Source organism: Cynocephalus volans, chromosome 8 (genome assembly GCF_027409185.1).
Source record: "Cynocephalus volans isolate mCynVol1 chromosome 8, mCynVol1.pri, whole genome shotgun sequence".
NCBI lineage: Eukaryota > Metazoa > Chordata > Mammalia > Dermoptera > Cynocephalidae > Cynocephalus > Cynocephalus volans.
In genome coordinates, this window is record NC_084467.1 from 36,674,963 (window position 1) to 36,690,108 (window position 15,146).

The following is a 15,146-nucleotide window of genomic DNA, read 5'->3' on the forward strand; positions in this document are numbered from 1 at the left end:
GGAAGGTCTGAGGCAAGATGAGGGAGTGAAAGCTACAAAGCCTCAGGAGTTACTCTGGAACCAGGTGCTCAAATAGATAATGGTAAGTGTAGTTCTGGTATTCAAGAGAATGGTGATGTCTGTCAGTCTTATGCATGAGTCTGAAATAAGACATGGAATAGCAGAGATGTAATGAGAAAAAAGTCTGGAATGCCACAATTAATTTTTCTGTAAAAATGTAGGAGTTGAGCTGGATGACTTCTCAGGCCTCATCTCACTCATAAATTCCAGAATCAGTGGTAGAGCCAGATCATGAGAAACCATGAAGTTCTAACTTTCTCCTAAAGGTAATGGGGAGCCTTCAAAAATTTTTTTTAAGATAATAGGGATATGATCAGACATGTTGGGGTGGCCAGTTAGGTCAGATGGTTAGAATATGGTGCTATAACACCAAGGTCAAGGGTTCGGATACCCATTCAGCCAGACGCAAAAAAAGAAGAAAAAAAAAAGAGAGAGAGAGATTCTTTAAGAAAGACAACATTGACAACCTGCCACCTTTATGAAATGTGATAAAGTAATAATAACAATAATAAAAAATAAATAAAAATAACAACTAACATTTTATGTGTCAAACACTGTTCTAAGTGCTTCATGTTTATTAACTCATTTAGTACTCCAAATAAACCTTAGAGGTAGTTCAGTTTTACCCCATTTTAAAATGAGAAAATCAGGCACAAAGAAGTAAAAGGCCAATTCTCTAAGTGGCTAATAAGTGGCAGACCCAGGATTCAGTCTGGCAGTCTGACTCCAAAGCTCATGTTCTAATCCACAGCAGCAATGGTGGAAGGATGAATGTGGAAGAGAAAAAAAGACAAAGACAGGAAAATAAGTTAGCAAACACCACAATGATTCAGGAAAGAGAAAAAGACTTTATCTCTTGGTCTGACCTATTCCAACCTCTAACCACAAACTGACTGCTAGACACCTCCACATACCTGGATGTCCAACAGATGCTTCAACCTCTCGTGCCCTTTACAGACCTTGTCCCCCAACAGATCTGCTCCTCCTTTATACTTCCTCATCTCAGTGAGTACACTAACTAGAAACCTGGGCTTTACCTATCAACTGTCTTCTCCCTCACCCCTTTTAGCCTTTCCTTACTCATGCGATGTCAGTCTCCTTAGATTCTTTTGCTTATGTCGAAAATTGCTGATGTTTCCCAAGGTTTTATTTTGGTTTCTTTTCTTTTTATACCACACACTCTTGTCATCTCATCTACTCTCATGGCTTCAGTTACCAGGTCTATGTCGGCTACTCTCACATTTGTACTTCAAGCACAGGCTTCTTTCCTGAGCTCCAGCCCTGCATATCAAGGCCTCCTGCACATCACCATGTTCTCAACTTAACAAAAGGGAACTCATAGTTTCCCCACCTCCCACCCTGCAAATCTTGCTCCTCTGCTACTGATTTCTATCTTAGTGAATAGCACACCAGAAACCTTGCTCAAGCAACAAATCTGGTAGTTTTCTTTAATTTCTCTTTCACTTCATATGTCCAGGCAGTCACCATGTTTTGTTGTTTTTATCACCTTATTATTTCTAATCACCATCTCCACTACTATTGCCTTAGTTTAGGACCTTCTTTCAATAGTCTTTCTGTCTCCATAATATCCCTTCAGACCAACCTCCACACCATAGCCAAAGTGATCTTCCTAAAATGCAAATTTAATCATGTTATTCCTTTGCTTTAAATGCTTAAATTACTATTACATACCAAACTTCTTAGGGGATAGTCCATGACCTGGCCCTTGTCCATCTTTACGGCCCTGTCTCCATTCCTCTTTGAATACTATATTCTGGTCATTACGAATTGTTTACCATTCACTCACACAACAAACATTTATTGAGTTTGTGTAGGCCCTCAGGATATAGCAGTGAAGCAGAAAGATAAGATACTTACATTCTCAAACTAATGTTTTACTTGTGAGAGACATGTCAACAAGATAAGGCCAGATAGAGACAATGCTATGAAGGAAATAAAACAGGTGGATGTAATGGAGATTACTGGGACAGATGACTTCTGATGGGGTAGTAAGGGAAGCCTCCACTGAAGAGGTGACATCTGAGGTAAGATCAAAGTAAGGAGATGTTTATGGAATGATACAATCTCTCATACTTCACACTCTTGAGTATCTAGAACATTCCTTTTTCTAGCTCATGTGGCTCTACTAATTTTTCAAGATTCAGCTCAAGGGCCATTTCCTTAATCAAGTCTTTCTTAATCCTTTCCTCTTTTGTGATCATACAGATTTCTATCACAGCCCCTGTAACTCTTATTGAATATAGTCTATGAAATCTGTGAGGGAAGAGATTGAGCCTTATATAGTTTTATTTCTTTCACTACTCAGCACAGTCTTCAGCATAAAGTGGGTCCTTAAGTATTTGATAAATGAATGAAATATTTGACATGATTCTCTATCAGTAGTGTGCTAGAGCTGGCTTGTTCCAGCCTGAGCTAGCTGATTATCAGCATCTCTTCTAAACTCAGTGATATCATTAGCCATAATGGGAGAATTTACATCATGAAAATTGGCAAATGTTACAAATCAGGTTATTTATTTTTTTCCTTTGGAGAGCTGGTTGTTAACTTATCAGCACATCACTGATAGCAGTGTATCACAAAACTCTCGCTTTTTTTTTTTTTTTTGGCAATTAAAGTTAGTAGTTTAGACAAATAGTTCTGAACATTTTATTATGAAAAACAGCAGTCCCCTGTTCCTCCTATTCCTCATTTCCCTCTTCCCAAATTCAACTCTTTGAATTCTTTTTGCTGAATATTTCAGTATTTACTTCCATGTCTCTAGGTAATAATATATTTACATTACTATTTCTTGATTTTTCAGTTTTGGGCATTATCAAATGGCTTCCCACAATAAAAGATGAGGATTTAGCTCTCTCTTCTGCTCCTGTCCTTTCCCTTCCTGTCCCTCATCCTTTCAATAGAGTTATAGCATAACTTTGGTCAACAGTGTTTACTTTATCATGACTATGTGAGTCCTACTTAGTAGCTGAGACACACAGCAAACTACAGGTTGCGTATACCTTATCTAAAACGCTTGGGATCAGAAGTGTTTCTGATTTCACATTTTGGAATATTTGCAGAATACACACTGGTTGATCATCCCCAATCCAGAATTCCAAAATCTGAAATTCTTCAATAAGCATTTCTTTTGAGCATCATATTGGTGATCAAAAAGTTTCAGATTTCGGAGCATTTCGCATTTTACATTTTCAGATTGGAAGTGTTCAACCTGAATGATGTCTTTTCATTTCTTGCACAACTTTTTGTTTTCCCAGAATTAATAACTGTCATGTTTTTGTTAGTCTTCTATTTTTTAAAAAGTTTTTTATCTTTTATTTTTTTACAGTGCAATCATTTTTGTGGCCCTTTACCAGTTTCTTGCTAACCCCCCCTCCCTTTCCCCCCTTAGTATTCTATGTTATCACCAATTCAACCCCAAACTTTTAGCCAGCTGTCTAAATCTCCTTTCAAGATGTTCTTACGTATCTGGTATTTTGTCGGTTTCATCTCCCTAAACAAGTCTTTTCTGGATTCTTTTTTAAAAAATTATTTTTAGGGGCTGGCTGGTTAGCTCACTTGGTTAGAACATGGTGCTGATCCCATACCAGCCAGCTGCCAAAAAAGAAAAAAAAAAAAAATTGTCACATAATAATAGTACATATTTTATATGGGGTGCAGAGTGATATTTTGATACGTACAATGTGTAATGATCAAATCAGGGCAATTAGTATATCCATCACCTCAAACACTTATCATTTCTTTGCGTTGGGAACATACAAAATCCTCTCTTCTAGATACTTGAAAAAATACAATAAATTATCATTAACAATAGCCACCCTGCAGTGCTACAGAACACTAGAACTTCTTCCTATCTAGATGTAATTTTGTATCTTTTAATCAACTTCTCCCTGTACCCCTGCCACTTATCCTTCCCAGCCTCTAGTAACCACTATTCTACCCTCACTTCTATGAGATGAACTTTTTTAGCTTCTGCATATGAGTGAGATCATGTGATATTCATTTTCCTGTACCTGGCTTATTTCACTTAACATTAATGTCTTCCAGCTCATCTGTGTTGCCACAAAAGACAGGATTTCATTCTTTTTCTTTATGGCTCAATAGTATTCCATTGTGTATATATACCACATTTTCTTTATCTACTCATCTGTTGATGGATACTTAGGATGATTCCATATGTTGGCTATTGTGAATAGTGCTGGATTCTTTTGTTTCGTGCCACTCTGGAGTAACTACTCCTTTTGTGCCTCAAGCATAGCTGTCATCCTTATCTCCTTTACTGTCATCCTGTGGATTCTTTTTGCCTTTTTCTAACTTGGATCTTTTGGTTCCTTCTCTTTGTGGTTTACTCTTCATTTTGATAAAATAAATCTACAAAGGTTTTGAGAATTTTCATGTTGAAAATGTTTTTATTCTGTTGTTACACTTGATTAACACTGCCTGGGTATAGAATTCTATATTGAAATTGACATTCCTTTAGAATTTTGAAAGCATTGTTCCACTATTTTCTAGTTTCCATAGTTGTTACTGGTAAGTACAAAGCCATTTTGGTTCCTGATAAGGTGTATAATGATCTATTATTTTCTCTGGAAGTTTGTAGCATATTTTGTTTCCAGTGTTCTGAAATTTCAAAATGATGTGGACACTTAGCAGGCCCTGTCATTCTGTTAACTCATATCTTGTAGTTCTGGGGCATTTCTTATATTATTTCTTAAACTATTTCCTCCTGTTTTATCAACAGAGGAATTTTTGGAATTCCTATTTGGATGTTGGACTTCCTGGACTGGTCTTCTCATTTTTTTTTTCCTTCCTCTCTCCTTCTCCCCACTTTTTTGGGAGGGCGGGAACTCAGACCTTGATGTTATATATATGACTGTGCTCTAACCAACTGAACTAACTGGCCAGCCCCTTCATTTTTTTCCCCCCATGTTCCATCTCTTTGTCTTTTTGCCCTACATTCTGGGAAATTTCAAACTTATCTTCCACTCTTATACTGAGTTTTTCCTTTTTGTTATATTTTAAATTTCCTAGAGTTCTTTGTTTGTTTTTTGAAATGACAGTTTAAAAGTACTTATCTGTCCCTGCAGAATTTGTTTCTTCTAAGTTGCTTTTTTTCTATTGTTTGATTTGATCTCTACCTTTCATAATAGAGGCTTTCTTTAGATCTCTGTAAAACCTTTGTTATTGCTTCCTATTTAGGAGTGCAAGCTTAAAGAGCTGTTTGGAAGCTCAAAGCACAAGAATGGAATTTGTCCTCCATAAGCTTCACTACAGGGTTAGATAGAAATCTCTGATGTCAATAAATTTAGGTTTTTCTTCATGGGCCTGGTCAGATTTCCCAGAGAAGGCTCTTCCAAACTCCTGACTGAGAGTTCTGGTAAAGATGGCAGAATAGACGGTCCCCAGCATCACTCTCTCCTATAAATCAACCAATAAACAACTATAAAAATATAACATCAGCCAAGCTGGGATGGCTGGAGCTCAGGGGAAGAGGAGGAGAGACCTACGGAGTTCATGAAGGCAAGAAAACCCATGATGAGAGAAGGAAAAAACTGCTCTGAGCGTTTTGGGCCGCAGCTGCTTTAAGGCTGGAGCTACTGAGTTCATGGAACAGGAGCCGGCAGAAGCTGCAGCTGTGCCCTTCAGATGGAGTTACTTGGAGGCAGCAGGGGAGAAGAGGGCCTTGCCGGCCCCCAGGACAGCAAGAATACTAACAGGGTTCCCGTGGACCCATGCAGGAGTGAAGAGCCACAACAGCTGAAAAAGGGGAATCACTCAGAGGCCAGTGAGTCATCGCAAGGGACTGGCGCAAGGCCCGTCCCATGGGAAGTGTTTGGAGCACAGGCAGTGGGGGAGACAGGCCCACCAGGAGAACACTGGGACACAGCAAGGACAGCCGATCTGCCACCCAATTAGTGCAGGACCATTCAGAGGAAACTGGTTGGGAATGGAGAATTGCATGGGGTGCAGTTTGATGAAAAAACTCAGGCCCAGATCAGAGTTTCTACACAACCAAGGTGCACCCAGTCCCTGGAGAGCTGGAAGTACCTATAAGGTCAACCATTAAACCCTGAGCTGCACAAAAAGCCTTCCCTAGGGAAACAGCAGCAAAGCAGCAATTTAGCTCAACCACACAGCTCAAGTACTGGTTCCCACAGGAAGTTCCCACGTTTTAGAAGTAAGCAAAGGACAAAAATTAGTTCTGGCCCAGGCACACCACCAGCGCCTTGGGGCCTTGCCAAGGGACATGAGGCATGGAGCCAGGGACCAGACCCCCGTCCACAACCACTCACACCACCAGCACCTCAGGGTCCGCTCAGGAAAACAAGGCTTGGAGGTGGGGACTGGACCCCGCTCCCACATCCAGGCATACTGCCAGGGCCTCAGGGCCTGCCCAGGGGCCTGGGACATGCAGCTGGGGACCAGACCCTCCACCCACAACCAGGCACACAGCCAGTGCCTCAGGGCCCACCTGGGGACCTGAGGCATAGAGAAGGGGACTGCCCCCCCCCACAAGACACACCACACCAGCACCTCAGGGCCTGCTTGGTGACCTGAGGTACAGAGCCTGGGAATGGACCCCTCCCACAACCAGGCACACTGTGCCAGCACCTTGGGGCCCACCTGGGGATCTGAGGCATGGAGCAGGGGACTGGACACGACCCCCCTCCCACAACCAGGCACACCATGCCAGCGCCTTGGGGCCCACCCAAGGATCTGAGGCATGAAGCAGGGGACTGGAGCCCCCTCCCACAACCAGGCACACCACATCAGCACCTCGCGACCTGTCCAGGGACCTGAGGCCATGGAGCCAGGGATTGGACCCCCCATTCCCACAACCAGGCATACCATGCCTGTGCCTCGGGGCCTGCCCAGGGATCTGAGGCATGGATCAGGGGACTGGACCCCCCTTCCACAACCAGACACACCATGCAGCCCACCCAGGGACCCAAGTCATGGAGAAGTGGACCGGACCCCCCTCCCACAACCAGGCACACTGCCAGGGCCTCAGGGCCCTGTCCAGGGACCTGAGGCATGGAGCCAGAGACTGGACAGTCCCCACCACCAGGTACTGCCAGCACAAAGGAGTATGCCAAAAACATCACCTCTGTGTGGGTGGCCCACCACAGCCACCACTATAACCATGTCTGTCACAAAAGCTGCTAGATGCCACAACCACCACACAGATGGTCCACCAGCCACTGGAATGCATTGATGCAAGGAGAGTCACAAGCAGAGATAAAGAAAAGAAGAGGATGTCTCTCTCCACAAAGCCCATTTCAGAGTGACAGAAGAAGCATCTGCTCTATGATAATACTGGGGGACCTGATCACACCTCTCAGCATTGGAAGATCATCTAGGCAACAAATCAACAGAGTAACCATTATTCTTCCGGAAGGAGAAAAGAAATCTAGGATAATTAGAGGAGGGGGAGAATGGAGAGGGGGATGGGGAGAGATTGGACAAGGGGTGTAAAGAATAATTACTATTTGTAACAATACATATGCTAGTAATATTGATTTGATCAACATATCTCAATGTTGAACCCTAAAAATTTGTATAATCAATTTTGATCCAATAAAAATTTTTTAAAAACCCAACCAACCAACTGACCAACAAAAAAACAAACTCCTGACTGAAAGCTTTATGCCAAGTTGGGAAAGTGGGCTGGGGGAAGGATAGAGTTCAGTGGCCAATAACCCTATATTCACCAACTTTCCTGGTTTTTATTTAGGTACTTCCTCCCTCAATCCTATCCACTGTCTTCCATTAGTCACTCTTCCTATAGAGTAAAGGCAGCTCCTCTCCCTAAAGTGTTTCCCTTATCCCTTCACTTGCAGGTTTTGAGAGGTAATTCAGCTTTCACTGGCATTGCAGTCTTCCCCTATCCTCCCCTGTCAGTTCCTGGACAGAGAAATCAACAGATGTCAAAGCTATTATCAACCTCAGGTTGATCCAGCCCAGTGGTTTTCAAAATTTATTTTATGAATCTGCTTCACACTCTACAGGAGGTACCCTTTTTTGCCCTCTCACCACTAGATTTGGAGCAACTGTGCTTTTATTGGTTTTTATGGGGTGTTTTTTTTTCTTTTTTTGGTGGCTGGCCAGTAATGGGATTTGAACCCTTGACCTTGGTATTATAACACTGCACTCTAACCAGCTGAGCTAACTGGCCATCCCTTTTATAGGTTTTAAATGTTGAGTTTCTGCATAAGATTTCTCTTAAGAAAAAGTTTGTTTTCTAAAAACATCTGAAAAACATTGATCTAGTAATATCCTTCCTTTCTTCCTCCATCTATTCTTGCATTTTACACATGGAAAAACCTGAGGTTCACATCTAGAAAGAATCTCATTAAACATCATTCAGGTCTTCTCACTCCAAGTCCAGACTGTTCATAAACCAAGATCGGAGGACACTCTAAAATGTCTCCATATGGGAAAGATTCTCCACAACTTGTAGAGAAGCAGCTCTTCCTCAAAAGCAGTGTGTGGCTTATATGTCCACTCCACCTTTGCCTCTGCCTTCTTCAGGGCTGCTCTGGGATACCAAGATAGGGGAAGGTGACCCTCAGGCACTGGTGCAGTGTCATTCCAGCACTGCCAGTTGCACACAACTATGGCCATTCACATCAAGTAGGACACCAAGGCAAGAGAAGGCAGCTTCTTCCAGGACCACAATTGTCATAAGATGAGAAGGGTTCTGGAAATGCTTTGAAAGATCATGTCATTACAGAGGCAAAACCAAGGCCTCAAAGGGCCTAGGCACTACTCCTTCTTTCTTCCTTTTCCCTTTCTTCCTGTCCCCAAGGTGAGTCCTTTCCTGGGCTGGACTGGCCCCCAAAGCCTCCTAGGGGTACCAGGAGCCTTGCCTCAAGTGGGCACAAGGAGAAACATACCCTTCCTCCACGGTGACTGAGTTCATGAGAAGGCAATTCGTAATAGTCACTCTATCTCTTATGACACAGGATGAACCAATGACTGATTGCTTAATGGATGACTTCTCTCCAACCTGTGTATCTGGCCCAATGAGGCTGTCATCTCCAACCTGCAAAAGGCAAATATAAAACTTTGTCCACCTTTCTCAACCAACTGCATACCACCCCCCAGATCCTTCAGGCTGGGGTCTAATGGGATTTTCCATAGAGACACACCAGCAAGAGGGACCATGATCAGTATTTCTCAGGGCCACAGGTCACACAACACCTCTGAGACCTACTCAAACCTATACTGAAGCACGGGCCCACCCTTGCCAAGAAAACAAAACAAAAATACTAGACATATATGCACACACTCATGCACTTGTGTGCACAGATGTACACAGATGTGCTCTCTTGAAGAGAGTGCTCAAATCAGGATAAGAAGAGGGACAGAGATTGAAAGCTCCTATGTCAGGGCCTGCCTGTGGCTCACTTGGGAGAGTGTGGTGCTGATAACACCAAGGCCATGGGTTTGGATCCCTATATAGGAATGGCCAGTTCGCTCACTTGTAGAGCGTGGTGCTGACAACACCAAGTCAAGGGTTAAGATCCTCTTACTGGTCATCTTTTAAAAAAAAAGAAAGAAAAAAAGAAAGCTCCTATGTCTAAGTCCCAACACTATAATGGACCCTTCCTTAGAGACTCAGTACTTGTCCAGACAGTCTTCTTGAGTGACATTGCATTACAAGAACCCAACTGGGATCTCCCAGGGGCTAATAAGGTTCAGGACTTGAGAGCCTCGATCCATATTCTGAAGGACAAGTCTCAATGTCCCCAGAGAAGATCCCATGTCTGCCTGGCCCACACTAGCACTTACCAGATGTTTGCTGACAATCTGGGCTGATGAATGGACCAGTAATTCTTCTGGACAGAGAACAGGCAGCAATTTGGGCACCTGGAAGAAAGAGTTTTGGTAAAAGACCAAAAAACACCTGAAAACACCTTAAGTAGAACTTAGCACGCAATCAGAGATGTGGGAAGTTCTTAGTCACAGTTTCCTGTCCATGTGGGTGAGAACAAAAAGCTGCTGCATTTCCCTTAGGGCTAGGATTATTTATGTGGTAGTTTCTAGATAGTTTTATCCTCAGTTTCTTAGCTGAGAGTACTCTTCCCTGAAAGTGATACCATGTCCCTCAGCTGGGACTGCCTCCCAGTGAGACAAGCCTTTGAGATACCTGTGCAGCACTTCTTGGTAAAGGAGGCCTGACGAGGGCCAGGAACACCCCAAGTCCTGGTCATAGTCATCCTAGGTTCCTGCTCACCTCCTGGACCACTGTGGCCATGCATGAGGTGAGGATAGGAGCAATGTTAGACAAATTTTACAATCAAGACAGACTCTAAGAAGTCATTATGTTCTTCACTAGCCAAAAGCAAATGTGAAGGGGAAGTTCACACTATTCTCTCTCCAGTACAAGAAAACTGAAAAGGTTAGGGGTATTGGTGGCGGGGGTGGGGGGTTGGTTACCAACGCATTAGGAAGACACAGATAGTGTGCCTGTCTGTTATTCTCCAGCATAGGCAGAATGCTGGTTAGAGCACTGTGTGGTGGCCACATTAGCCAAGGCAGGCCTTGTCAGCACTGGCTGCACTGGCATGTGAAGGCTAATCCCCTAGCCCCTAGCCCTGGGATCTCTTCTGTAACATTCCAGCCAAGGCCTTTCAGGCCTGTCTGCTGCACAGTCCCTGCTAGTACTTAGAAGATACTTCTCCAGCCTCAGGCTATCTATGAACCTGCTTCTAGATCAGCCTGACAGACTCTAGTCATCAGTAAACTTGGTACTAGCTGTGATTTCTCATAAGGTCTCTGGTTTGGGATTTTCTTGGATCTATAACCAATCCAGGTTAAGGCCAGCTAGCTTGATGTTTGGAGCTGAGGCTATACCCAATATGGTGTGGGTCCTGAAGATTCCAGAGCCAGGTTTTCTTCAGGGACTCAATCCCAATTTTCAACAATATCTTTTATATCACTCTACCCCCACCTCCCCCATCCCACCCCACACCCCAGTCTGCACCCGCAATGACAATTTTCATAGAGTTCTACCAGGAACAATATGAACAGCTAATATTTTTATTACTCTATCTCATCCCTGTTATTCTTGAATGCCACCCCAATGAAGTTCCCTCCATTATCTACCTTTCTCTATTCTCATTTCAACCCTTTACTGCTCTGCCTCCTTTTCCTGGGCCCTTCCTCCTAAAACCTTCTGCCTGTGCCCACTACACAATAAAGAGCTTCCCTACACCCTCAGTCTCTTTACTGTTTTCCTCTCCACCCCCTGCCTTCAATAAGTCCTGGCTAGTCTTTGAGGGCACTGCTTCCCCTGCAATGGAAGCTATTCATTCTCTGTATCTCACAAACTGTAGAGTTAAAAGGAGGGGTTAGCAAGACTCCTCACTAGTGCTGTTTCCAGACAATTCTCTCCCACAAACATTCTTTCCCTGAGGCTTTGCCATCTGGTCACTCTATATTCCTTCACCTTCTTAGGGAAGCCTCCTCTATGTGCCTATGTTTACCTCTTCAAAGTAATGATTACAAGGAATTCATCTGCTTGTTTAGGAAGTAATTACTGTATATATCCCATGCTGAACAGAATAGAAGAAAGCTGCTGAACTCAGAGGCCAGTAGTTAGCCTTCCTGGAGATCTTAGCCTTTCCTGGAGCCACAGAGGCCCTGCCACTATGGACCAGGCCCTCCACTTCCCCTTTTGCTGCACCTGGTTATCCCAATGATCTCCCCACTCATGCCAGGTCTTGCTCAACCTTGGGATTGAGAGGGATTCTGAACGAGTTACTGTGTATTTAATGAAGAAATAAGACAAAAGGCTCGTTATATTTCTAGGGCAATAGCTCCCATGATTACTCTTCTAAACCCATCTTCTCACCTGTCTGTTTGCTTCCATGTACAGTCCCAGTGTGTTCACTCGAGAGCAGAGTCCCTCTTTCATGATGTAGACATAGCAGCGCACCTGTGATTTGGAAAAGTCTTCCCACCTGTCTCCTCGACAGGCATTCCAGCAGGCATCATAGGGAGCCAAGGTCAGTGTATTGGCTTCTTTTATAAAACTGTAAATATCTTCAGAACAAACACCCAAACCAAGCAAGTAAATGAGAGAGATATGACAGAGGGGATGTAGACTCAGTCAAGTTTTGAAAGAGGGTACAGCTCACACTGTCCCCCTGGAACTCATCCATGAAGTATGGGCCCTGGGAAAATCCCACTAAAATCTGAAAGACTATGTCAAATTAAAAGAGGCAATGAGCTTTCTTGTACGTTCAAAATATTGTATGATATAAAACTGCTTAATAGAAGGTCCTAAAAGCAAATCTGACAAATAATCAAATACCACTAGGGAAAATAAAATAGATGACCCTTGTAAATCATGAAATAATACAAAGAAGTGTCCAGGCTTTAGTGACCAGCCAGCCATGTCGGCTTTGTGCTGCTAGTAGCTACTGTGGCAGAAAGAACACAGAACTTGGTGCCAGAGTACCTGGGCTCCAGTTTTTCAATTTTCACAACAACCCTTTGATATATATATATATAATATATACATACATATATATATATATATATATAATATATATATATATAATATACATATATATATATAATATATATATATATATATATAATATATATATATATATATATATTTTTTTTTTTTTTGCAGCTGCCCAGTATGGAGATCATTTATTTTATAAGAAAACTGAGGCTCAGAAGACTGAGTAACCTGCCTCAGGTCACAGAGCTAATAAGAGGCAGAGGCAGATTTCAAATCCTGGTCTCTGTGATGCCAAGTCCTACCATCTTAACCATCAAGCTATATACTGCCTCTGTTTTTTCATTTGAAAACATTTTTTCAGAATAGCTACTATGAGCCTAGGATTGGACTACAGACTAGGGATATGACAGCAAACAAGACAGATCTAATCTCCAGATCCTGGAATGCAGACTGTCTGGTTGGCCTCTAGCTGGACTATAACTGTACACTCCTTCACCTTCCTTCCCTTGGCACAAAAGGTTGTCACAAGAGGTTTAATCAGGAGTGAGCCTGCCCAGAGCCTAGAGAACAGGGGAACTGAGAGTGGCAGGCAGAGTTTAAAGACAAAATGGTCTAGTAAGGAACAGAGCCCAAACAGACCTATGAACCAGAGAATGGGCTGGAGGCCTGATTAGCCTGTCCCTGAAGAGACAGTGATAGGATCTGCCTGAACAAGCTTATCCAGAGCCCAAGGAGTGGGGTGAGCTAACCAACCGATCTTGCCCTGTAGGTTAGACAAGAGTCTGTTGTCTTCAGACAGGCATCTTGAGTTGGGCTGAACTGCCCAGCCACATTCTCCAAAGGTGCTGCTACCCCTGCCTCTCTTACTGCACCAACCCAAGCACCAACCTAAAGGCTTCGGTTCCTTTTTCTTTAGATCTTCCTCTTTTTCTTCTTGCCCCTGTTGTGAGGAAGCTGAGGAAAACTGTTTTCTCACTAGGTACGGAATCAGTTCACTCCGGATAGAAGTGATTGATCTAGGAAGAAAGAGTAGCCAAATATGAGAAACCTGACTGGATCTTACTGGGATAAAAACTGTGCCTCCCGGGCCGAGCCCGTGGCGCACTTGGGAGAGTGCGGCTCTGGGAGCGCAGCGACGCTCCCGCCGCGGGTTCAGATCCTATATAGGAATGGCCGCTGCACTCACTGGCTGAGTGCCGGTCACAAAAAAGACAAAAAAAAAAAAAACTGTGCCTCCAAGGAAAAGCCAAATCCCTTCCCATCGTGCCACCTTGGGACTGACAGAGATCAAATGTAGCACCAATTTGGTAGTTCTAGAGAAGAGGATCTGAGTTCTCTTAGCTTCAGGCTGGGGTGGGAGGGTAGTCTATGGAATCTGAGAATCCCTCCCACTGGTCAAGGCAGAAAATAGTCTTTCATAAAGTCCTATCTATATGGCATGTGCGTGCATGTATACGTATGTACTTACGTAGGTATGTATGCATGCATATATGAGAAGTGTTCAAAAGTTTGTGGGACACGCGCACACACACACACACACACACACACACAAACCGGGGGGGGGGGGGAATATAACAACCACAACTACTTGAAGTTGATACGACAAGCAAACAGAAAGGACATTATGGGGGGGGGAGGGAGGAGGGAGGGAGGTTTTGGTGATGGGGAGCAATAATCAGCCACAATGTATATCGATAAAATAAAAATTTTTTAAAAAAAAAAAGTTTGTGGGAAGATTCATATTATCTTTTAATTTTATTTTCCTACAGACTTTCTGAGGTTCCCTCTCATATGTACATATTTTAATGTGGTGCCCTGATACTTAATTAACAATAATCCATGAGAAGGCAGAATGCTCTGGTCTTTTGAAGAAAGTTGTTTCAAAAACATTAAAAAATTTTCTCCATAAGGCTTTGTATAGCTTCTTAGATTAATTGTTGGTATTACAAATGATGTCTTTTAAACAATTATTTTCTTCTTGTCGGTGGTTTATAAAAATTCAGTTTACTTTGTATTTTGATCTTATAGCCAATTGCTTTGCTAACCAATCTTTTTTTTTTTTTTAAGAAGGTCCAAAATTACACTACCTTGAGATATGACTGGCTGTTTAATACAATTACACCATTTTCTCTCTTAAAAACCATCTCATAATTTAAAGAATGACATAGCCAAAAGAGATATTTAGGAAGACATTTCTAGGCAGAGCTAAATTTAAATCATGCTCCAAATACTATATTCTCTTTTTTTATTGTAATATTTTATGTGAAGGTACACAAAAATTAATCAACTGCTTTTATTAGGTGACTATCAATTCTACTGCCTCCAATAAAGAATCAATAATTACTTTTATAACATTAAGGCAATTAAGTCATTTGTAAACATGAGACTTTTTTGCACTTATGACTAATCCATTATAAACAAATGCCAAACTTAAAAACACAATTCCATTAAGTATAAGTGCAGTTACACCAAGTACAGATAAGTACTAGGAGCTCACTGGCTATCCTACACCGAACGGATGAAAAAGCAAAACTGATTTTATACTATATCTCTATATAACTAACTAAATAAAACTGCATCCTTTTTA

General features: G+C 42.4%; 1 protein-coding gene across 2 annotated transcripts in view; it reads right to left on the reverse strand.

The window, feature by feature from the left end:
• EIF2B3 (eukaryotic translation initiation factor 2B subunit gamma) overlaps nucleotides 1-15,146 on the reverse strand; it is a 120,429-nt gene that overhangs the window by 13,300 nt on the left and 91,983 nt on the right. The window contains exons 7-11 of one of the 2 annotated variants that reach the window (XM_063105396.1): nucleotides 13,448-13,575; nucleotides 11,939-12,129; nucleotides 9,874-9,951; nucleotides 8,976-9,124; nucleotides 726-800 (exon numbers count right to left, since the gene is read on the reverse strand). In XM_063105396.1, coding sequence (XP_062961466.1) covers nucleotides 794-800; nucleotides 8,976-9,124; nucleotides 9,874-9,951; nucleotides 11,939-12,129; nucleotides 13,448-13,575 — 553 coding nt within the window. In that variant the 3' untranslated portion in view covers nucleotides 726-793. Of the gene's footprint in view, nucleotides 1-725; nucleotides 801-8,975; nucleotides 9,125-9,873; nucleotides 9,952-11,938; nucleotides 12,130-13,447; nucleotides 13,576-15,146 lie in introns of those variants that run through there. The other variant, XM_063105395.1, reaches the window with a different exon arrangement.